The sequence below is a fragment of the Nerophis lumbriciformis genome, linkage group LG14 (assembly GCF_033978685.3).
Source record: "Nerophis lumbriciformis linkage group LG14, RoL_Nlum_v2.1, whole genome shotgun sequence".
In the NCBI taxonomy this organism is placed as follows: Eukaryota; Metazoa; Chordata; class Actinopteri; order Syngnathiformes; family Syngnathidae; genus Nerophis; species Nerophis lumbriciformis.
This window is the reverse complement of record NC_084561.2, coordinates 2,690,001-2,699,807: the sequence shown is the minus strand read 5'-3', so window position 1 is coordinate 2,699,807 and position 9,807 is coordinate 2,690,001. Positions and strand designations below refer to the sequence as shown.

The following is a 9,807-nucleotide window of genomic DNA, read 5'->3' as shown; positions in this document are numbered from 1 at the left end:
GAGCAACTTTGATTGCATAAACAGATTATGAGTATGTTCTAAATAACTAACGTCCGCACTGCTCTTTTCTGTAATATGGTATCGTATCAGAAGTGAAAGAGTTGAATCAGGACACCCCTACCAAATAAAATGTAGTTTCTTAAATGCAAACTATTGTAAACAAAAATGTTTATTTTGACAAAATATTCAACAAAAAGACATAGACATAGACACATCATTCAGTATGTGCCCTCGCAGGAATGTTGCTGCATGCTTTGAATGGGAAAACGTGGCACCATCTGGTGGACAAATGTACAAGAAGTCACATAGGGACAAGCAGTATAAAGACAAAAACATGAAGGAGTTCCTTCTTACTGTGCTAAAGTGACTGAACCGGTTCCTATACAAAGAGTTCAGAACACCTTTCAGTCCAGAGGGGAAGTGTTCAAAACAAAAATACACGTCAGAGACCATTGAGCAATGATTTGTGTTGGATTGTGTCAACAGAGTGGAAGACATGACTGGCAGGAAAACCTTTCAAGACTGGTTTGTTTGTCAGTGGGTACACTAACATGTCACCTGAGTCCTTTAAAGGGAAACACCAGACGGGTGTCCCTCGTAGGACTACAGTATCGCCAACAAATCCCAGCCCTTCACCAAAACCCTCAACCCTAACTGGCCTATTGGATGTCTCACATGAATGTTTGTTTCTTAACTTTGATGTTGGTTGCTATGTTTACCAGCCAGCACCTGTGTCTGCTATTCTGTGATGTTTGTGTCCCCGCCCAGGACAGGTTAGTCCACATCCGAGTCCTGCCGTCATATTGCAACAGAGCGTCCTCAGTATCGGTGAGTTGCTTTTAGATCATTTCTAAATAATATTTGTCACATTAATGTTTGACTTTGTTTCTGGTTCCATGCAACGTAGCAGCATTTGGTGTCGGGAAATCCACATTTTGATAGTGTTTGACTTAAAAGTGTGTGTTTATATACATATGTATATACAGTATACAGGCAAAAAAATGGCTGCTCAGTCGCCAAAAGTTTACTGTAAAATTTACTGTTGATTTGACTTCAAAATGCTGTCAATTAAAAAGAGTACTACTTTTATTTCTACGGTAAAATTCTGCCGACAGGGTTTTTCTTTCAAATCTACAGTGGATTGTACAGTTCGTTACTGTAAATGTAAAAACGGCACCACTGTTATTTTTACAGTAAAATTCTGGTAACTGAAGTAATAGTTGTTTCTTTAATGTCAAATCTAGTCTTTGTTTTTACTGTGCAATACTGTAAATGTAAAAATGGTACCACTGTTATTTTTACACAACAATTCTGGCGACTAAGCTGACAGGTTTTTCTACCCCAGTAAAATCTACATATCTATGAAAAATGGCTGCTCAGTCAACAAAATGTTACTGTAAAATTGACTGTTGATTTTACATCGATATACTGTAAATGTAAAAACGGTAGCACTTTTATTGTTACGATAAAATTATGTTTCTTTCAAATCCACATTGGATTTTACAGTTCACTACTGTAAATGTAAAAACCGTACCACTGTTATTTTTACAGTAAAATTTTGGCAACTGAAATAATAGTTGTTTTTTCTAATGTAAAATCTAGTCTTTGTTTTTACCGTGCAATACTGTAAAATGGTACCACTGTTGTTTGTTACAGAAAAATTATGCTACAATTTTTTTTAACTTTAAAATCTACAGTCATTGTTTTTAAAGTACATTGCTGTGAATGTAAAAACAGTACCACTTTTATTTTGACCATAACATTATGGTTACTCAGCTGCCAGATATTTACCTGCAAAATTGACGGTCATTTTTTACAGTGCATCACTGTAAAGTAAAAAAACAGTACCACTTTTGTTGCTACAGTAAAACTCTGGCGACTGAGTAGAGGTGGGGGAAATAATCACTTTTTAGATGCATCACAATTCGGACATGGACAATTATAAAATAATTAGTCAATGGATTTTATAATGAATCATATATTTATTTATTGTAAATAAAGTAATGCAGACAGTTCTAAAAAAAACATGTAATGTAACATAATAAATGTTATGGGAATTAATTGAATTGTTTCTTTTACAAATGCACTGTTTTTAAAAGTTGCAAGTGATAAACGCTTATTTAGTGAAACGAAAAGAAATGTGAAGCTACATTAATATAGATGAATCAAAAATGCATCAATAAAGGATTTGTAATGGAATCGTATTGAATCGTAGCTCCTGAATCGTAATGAAATCGTAAAGGTGTCCAAAAATTCCCACCTCTGTGACTAAGCTGCCATTTTTTGTAGAATTGACGGTGGTATTTACAGTGCTTTCCTGTGAACTGAAAAACTCTACCAGTTTTTTAATTAACAGTGAAATTATGACGGAAGTAATGACCATAAATAGTAATAAATGGTACCCCTTTTATTTTCACCATAACATTTTGATAGCCGGCCGCCAATTTTTTTAAGGGCAAAATCTACAGCCGTTTTTTTTTTAAAGTGCATCACTGTAAATAAAAAATGGTACCACTGTTATATGGTACATTTCTATTTTTTCCACAGTAAAATCTACATTCAATGTTTTTACAGTGCATGTCTGTAAACTAAAAAAAACTGTACCATTTTTATTTTGAAGGTAAAATGTCTGGCGACTGAGCTGCAAATTGGGATTTTTTGGTAAAATTGACGGTAAACTGAAAACAGAACTACTTTTATTTTGACAGTCAAAGTCTGGCCGTTTTTCTCTGTAAACTCTACACTTGGTATTTTTACAGTACATGACTGTAAATGCAAAAACTGTACCATTGTTATTTTCTACCATTTAATTCTGGCGGCTGAACTCCCATTTTTTTACTGGAAAAATCTGCAGTCTAGTGCATTACTGTAAATGGAAAAATTGTACCAACTTACATTTTTTGATCAAATTCTGGTGACTGAACAGACATGTTATTTTTACTGTAAAAATCTACAGTCGTTTTTTTTTTTAACAGTGCATTAGTGTAAATTGAAAAACGGCGCCATTGTTACTTTTTTTCTGTCGGCTGAACAGCCATTTTACTTTTACCGTAAAAATCAAGTGTTTTTTTTTTTTTTTTAAAACAGTGCAAGTTGGAAAAAAAACGGTATCATTTTTATTTTATTTTTATTTTGTGTCCTGTCCAGCTTCTCAGGCAAATCATATTATTGATGTAGATGCCCATGTCGGCTGTTCAGATTTACTTTACAAAAGAGAAGTGTAGGATACTTCTCTTGTTGCCTTATTTGTATTTGACTTTATTAAATGTATTTATATTATCATTTAGTGTAGGAGGGGATAGAAAGAGAAAAAAAAGAACCATACAGTTTCACCATACAGTTTTGGGGACTCATCTGCCAGATTCTGAACTTCAAAATCTACGAGCGTTTTTTTACAGTGCATTACTGTACATGGAAAAACGGTACCACTGTTATTTTTGACAGTTAAATTCTAGCGACTGAGCTGCCATTGTTTTTATGGTAAAAAGTACAGTATTGAAGGTTTGTAACGTTCCTCCATCCAGTGAATCTTCTCCCAGCATGAGCGACTTGACCCAGCTGTCCCACAGACACAACAATAGCTCGGGGAACACGGCGCCCCAACTCACCTGGATGGACAACGGCGTCGTACCGGAATGGTTTCATGGGGGAATCACCAGGAAGTGAGTCACCATTCCTTCACGTGGCTGGAATGTTGTTTTGACAACGTTGACGCTAACTAACTAACTAACTAACTAAAAGTGCGTACGTCTTTCACTTTCTGACTGTTTAATGAACGCCACCAGCTGCCTTTGAAGTATGATAATAACTTCAAGAATGGATTAGTCGTGCGAGTTGCACTTGTTGTACTGCTTGTTTTGCTGCTGCTGTTTATTCCAACATTGCTTGTGTTGACGTGTTTCAAGTTGAAGTTTCAAGTTTCAAGTGTATTTATTCACAATAGCAAAGAACAAGTACAATAGTAGTTTCAAGATGTTGGTGTTCCAGGTCTGCAGAGGAGCTCCTGACGTCCAAGCTGCCAGGTTGCTTCCTGGTCCGAGTCAGCGAGAGCAGGGTCGGTTACACACTTTCTTATCGGTGAGTTGTCAAGCGGATCACGACACGGTTGTTGCAGCGCCGACACACCTTTCCACCAAATGACGTGTGGTGTTTTCTTCAGGGCGCAGAAACGCTGCAGACATTTCATGATCGAGGCCAAAGGCGACTCCTTCGCCATCGTGGGCGAGCACAGGAGTCACCCCGGTCTACAGCAGCTGGTGGACTTTCACAGGAAGGTTCCCATCGCTCCATACACAGAGGTGCTGATGACCTCTTGTGGACAGGTGAGGAAGTGCAGCGCAGCTACTCAGCAATCACAATCCAAGTACCTCTGCATATTCATCTTTAATATTGTAATAATATCACAAGACAACAGCATTCTTTGTACATTTTGCTCACAACAATCCTCAACAGCCCCACATTCATTCATTCATTCATTCAGTTAATCATCAAGTTATTCATGATTTCATTAATTCTTTAATTACCTGTTTTGTACATTCATTCATTCATTTATCAATTTCATATTTCATAAATGTATACATTCATTCATTTTATCCTTCATTAATCCATCTATTCATCTATTCATTCATGCATTCATTGGTCCATTCATTTATTTCTTAATTTATATATTAATTCATCCTCTTATGCATTCATTCATCCATTTATTCATTATCTGTCGATTTTATCCAATCATTTATTTATTAATGCATTTATTAATTCATCCATTTATTAATTCATCCATTCATTTGTCAATGTATTCATGCATCCATTCATTTATTCTTTGATTCATTCATCATTTATTCATACTTTGATGTATTCATTTAACTATTTATTTTTAAATGTATTCATTTATTGATTAATTTCTTCATTCAATCATGTATTTTTTTTATTTATTTAATAATTTATTTCGTCATTCATTCATTCTACCATTCATTCTTTCATCCATTATTCTTTTTTTTTAATTATTCATTCATGTATTCCTTCCTTTCTTCTTTATTTAATTATTTAATCCATTCATTCATTTAATATTGTTTTATTAATTCATTTATTAATTTCTTCATTCATTCATTCTAGATTTTATTCATTCATTTATGTTTTCTTGATTCTATTCATTCCTTTATTAAAATAATAATTCTTGAATTTATTCATTCTTTTATTAATTTCTTTGTTCATTCATTCATTTCTTATTCTATTCATCTTTTTATCTATTCATCATTTACTTATTAATTCATCCATGCATTCCTACTTTAATATGTTCATTCATTCATTCACAATGTCGCCCTGCCTTAATGTTCTCCTTAATATTTTTGATGAATGAAATATTGGAATTGAAAACAGAACATGTTGCAAAATATATTAGTATCAACATTTTTCAAATAAATCACTTATTAATTTTCACTTCCTGTATATTTTTGTTTTGCATTATTTTAGTCGTGGTCAAAAGTGTACGTACACTTGTAAAGAACATCATGTCATGGCTGTCAATCATTTCTACTACTCTTATTTGTTTGTGATGTAGTGATTGGAGCACATACTTGTTGCTCACAAAAAACATTCATGAAGTTTGCTTCTTTTATGAATTTATTATGGCTCTACTGAAAATGTGAGGGTGAAAAGTATACATACAGCAATGTTAATATTTGCTTACATGTCCCTTGGCAAGTTGACCTGCAATAAGGCGCTTTTGGTAGCCATCCACAAGCTTCTGCTTGACCACTTGACCACTAAAGTTCAGCTAAATGTGTTGCTTTTCTGACATGGACTTGTTTCTTCAGCATTGTCCACACCTTTAAGTCAGGACTTTGGGAAGGCCATTGTAAAACCTTCATTCTAGCCTGATTTAGCCATTCCTTTACCACTTTTGAGGTCATTGTCCTGTTGGAACAGCCAACTGCGCCCAAGACCCAACCTCCGGGCTGATGATTTTAGCTTGTCCTGAACCATTTGGAGCTAATCCTCCTTTTTCATTGTCCTATTTAAAGCAGCAGTTCCATTGGCAGCAAAACAGGCCCAGAGCATAATACTACCACCACCATGCTTGACGGTAGGCATGGTGTTCCTGGGATTAAATGCCTCACCAAACATATTGCTGGGTATTGTAGCCAAAGAGCTCCATTTTTGTTTCATCTGACCACAGAACTTTCCTCCAAAAGGTCTTATCTTTGTCCATGTGATGTCAGACAGGACAAGCTAAAATCATCAGCCCGGAGGTTGGGTCTTGGGCACAGTTGGGTGTTCCAACAGGACAATGACCTCAAAAGTGGTAAAGGAATGGCTAAATCAGGCTAGAATGAAGGTTTTACAATGGCCTTCCCAAAGTCCTGACTTAAAGGTGTGGACAATGCTGAAGAAACAAGTCCATGTCACACATTTAGCTGAACTGCAGCAATTTAGTGGTCAAGCAGAAGCTTGTGGATGGCTACCAAAAGCGCCTTATTGCAGGTCAACTTGCCAAGGGACATGTAAGCAAATATTAACATTGCTGTATGTATACTTTTCACCCTCACATTTTCAGTAGAGCCATAATAAATTCATAAAAGAAGCAAACTTCATGAATGTTTTTTGTGAGCAACAAGTATGTGCTCCAATCACTACATCACAAAAAAATAAGAGTTGTAGAAATGATTGTAAACTTAAGACAGCCATGACATGATGTTCTTAACAAGTGTACGTACACTTTTGACCACCACTGTATATATAAATGTATGTATTGTGTTTTACTTTCTAAACAAACAAACTTGACTTCTATATATATTCTTTGTACTTTTGCTGCAGACCTCGAATGGTGGAAACATTGAGAAGAATTTAGAGAATTGTAAGCAGATCCCTCAAGCAGCAGAAGAGGTCATCCCTCCTCAAGATGAAGTGAGAAGCCAAACACTTCCAGTCAAGGTAATATTTCATACATCTTTATATATTAACTGTAGCACACATCTTGTACAGCTCATGCAACATTCTTTTCCAGATATTTACACAAAAATGTGTGTTGACTCGTTTGTCATGGATCAATACACACAAGCTATACACTGACTACTCTAAAGTACCTCATTACTGTCATGTGGAGAAGATTTAGAGCTCTGTGCGATGTTATTGTACTTTTATTCGGGCTCCGATATCAACTTTTGTGTGTTTTTGTGCTCCCGGTGTGAATGAAGCCTGTGCCAAAAAGCAGGAAGAGATACACCACCGACAAGAAGCCCCCTCCCGAGACCACGCACACACCTGCACCGCCCTGTCAGAAACTCCCGGCAGGTAAACGCTCCTCGGAGACGACAACGGAGAGCGAGGAGATGACATGGGAGCAGCTCTTTGATGCCGTGCTCCTTCCTTACATGGAGGAGAGCGAGAGACTCCCGCAGGAGTACAACCCTCCTCCGCCCTTTGCACCAAATTACCTCAAAGCAGGCCCTTAATGGACAAGACAAGAATAACAAACTGCAAAGCAGGCCCTTAATGGACAAGACACGAATAACAAACAACAATGCAGGCCCTTAATGGACAAGACAAGAATAACATACTGCAATGCAGCCCTTAATGGACAGGACCAGAATAACAAACAACAATGCAGGCCCTTAATGGACAGGACCAGAATAACAAACCACAATGCAGGCCCTTAATGGACAGGACCAGAATAACAAAACACAATGCAGGCCCTTAATGGACAAGACAAGAATAACATACTGCAATGCAGCCCTTAATGGACAGGACCAGAATAACAAACAACAATGCAGGCCCTTAATGGACAGGACCAGAATAACAAAACACAATGCAGGCCCTTAATGGACAAGACAAGAATAACAAACCACAATGCGGGCCCTTAATGGACAAGACAAGAATAACAAACCACAAAGCGGGCCCTTAATGGACAAGACAAGAATAACAAACCACAAAGCAGGCCCTTAATGGACAAGACAAGAATAACAAACTGCTCACTGCCCTGGACGTCACCTGAAGGTTTTGTTCCCCAACCTGCAAAATGTGAACGCTACGCCAACTTTTGAGAGCGCCTCATCTCAACATCCGCCATCTTTATGAAATGCATTGACGTGACGTGCATGAGATGCTCGTGTTTGACTTTCAGGTGGACGAATTCAGCAAGTCATTATTTATACATCTTATTTTCTTTCCTTTATGATGGACACCAGACAAGTGTATTCAGCTTGTAGGGTTAACAACACTTATTGTCGCCTCTATTTTACATATATTTGACATTATTTTACTTGCGTTACGCAGAACTGACTTTTAACAAAATGGAGTCAACTACGAACACCTATTAAAATATTATAGAAGTGTTTTTTGTAGAAAATTGAATACATGTAAATAAATTAATTCAATGTGAAATCAATGTATATTTCAAAATAAAAATATATATCATTTAAATAAAGTATATTTCCTGCCCTTTTTTAATGAACACTGACATTTATATTATTTAGTGTCAATTTTATGCATTTTAATCATCAAAATTCAATTCAAGAAATATAAATATTAATACATGATTAAAAAGGCAATGAAATGTATGGATGTATTAACATTTTAGTAACATATTTTTATTTAGATTATTTTTGGCACAACAACCCTCCATTATTTCATAAGGTTGCAGTTATAAGTACAATTATTGTTTATTTATACACCTTGTTTTTGAAACCGCCCTGCGATGAAGTGGCGACTTGTCCAGGGTGTACCCCGCCTTCTGCTCGATTGTAGCTGAGATAGGCTCCAGCGACTCCAAAAGGGACAAGCGGTAGAAAATGGATGGATGTTTTATAAACCCCTCCATTATTTTGTAGTTTGTGTTTATAATTACAATAATTGTGTGAATGCTCCAAAGCAGTATATTATATAAGTATTTCAGTACATCAATACTTAGTTTCTTCTAAAGATACTATATATAAGTGTTTCTGTTCTTGTACTGTAGTACATCAATACTTAAGACTTTCTCCTAAAGGTAGTATAATCTATGTATTATTTCAGTACATACACTTTCTTCTAAAGATAGTATATTATATACTGTAAGTGTTTGCATCCTTGTACATCAATACTTACACTTCTTCTTAAGGTAGTATATTATGTAAGTATTTCAGTACATCAATACATACACTTTCTATATTAGATGTATTTCTGTCCTTGCACAGTAGTACATCAATACTTACTTGACTGCTACTCTACTCCTGCAAAGGTATGTTGTCATCACAATGACCCTGGGACTGACTATTTGCTGTCCTTCTAAGCGCAAGTGTAATGAATATGTCGGCATGCATTTGTAAAAAAAAAAAAAAAAAAAGAAAAGAAAATATATATATATATATATATATATATATATATATATATATATATATATATATATAACACCAAATTATTTAGGGGGGCTTAAAAATATTTTGGGGGAGCTAGAGCCGTAACAAGTACCGTAAACAAACTTCACTGAAGACCCAAAAGACCAACCACGATTGCTCTGCACCTTTGTACCTAAGTTACGGTCAGAGCGAAAAAAGATGTGTCCTGCACTGCACTCTAATCCTTCACTCTCACTTTCCTCATCCACGAATCTTTCATCCTGGCTCAAATTAATGGGGTAATCGTCGCTTTCTCGGACCAAATCGCTCTCGCTGCTGGTGTAAACAATGTGCAAATGTGAGGAGCTCTACAACCTGTGACATCATGCTATTTCCGGTACAGGCAAGGCTTTTTTTATCAGCAACCAAAAGTTGCGAACTTTATCGTCGATGTTCTCTACTAAATCCTTTCAGCAAAAATATGGCAATATCGCGA

The 9,807-nt window shown here is 36.1% G+C and overlaps 1 protein-coding gene across 2 annotated transcripts; it reads left to right on the top strand.

Moving 5' to 3' along the window:
* Positions 1–611: 611 nt before the first annotated feature.
* Positions 612–9,335, top strand: hsh2d (hematopoietic SH2 domain containing). Of its 2 annotated transcripts, XM_061976452.2 has the most exons (7): positions 612–681; positions 769–828; positions 3,525–3,662; positions 3,988–4,077; positions 4,160–4,322; positions 6,814–6,930; positions 7,194–9,335. In XM_061976452.2, the coding sequence occupies exons 3-7, from the start codon at positions 3,541–3,543 to the stop codon at positions 7,449–7,451; spliced, it is 750 nt and encodes a 249-aa protein (XP_061832436.1). In that variant the 5' UTR covers positions 612–681; positions 769–828; positions 3,525–3,540; the 3' UTR covers positions 7,452–9,335. The 2 variants fall into 2 exon arrangements, with proteins under 2 accessions (XP_061832436.1, XP_072770819.1); XM_072914718.1 differs by having other exon boundaries at positions 636–828.
* The last annotated feature ends 472 nt before the right edge of the window (positions 9,336–9,807 follow it).

Excerpts from the sequence above, each read along its gene's own strand:
- hsh2d (XM_061976452.2), top strand. The coding sequence starts at position 3,541 with ATGAGCGACTTGACCCAGCTGTCCCACAGACACAACAATAGCTCGGGG. Across the intron at positions 3,663-3,987 it reads CATGGGGGAATCACCAGGAA|GTCTGCAGAGGAGCTCCTGA; the intron begins GTGAGTCACCAT and ends TTGGTGTTCCAG. Across the intron at positions 4,078-4,159 it reads GGTTACACACTTTCTTATCG|GGCGCAGAAACGCTGCAGAC; the intron begins GTGAGTTGTCAA and ends TGTTTTCTTCAG.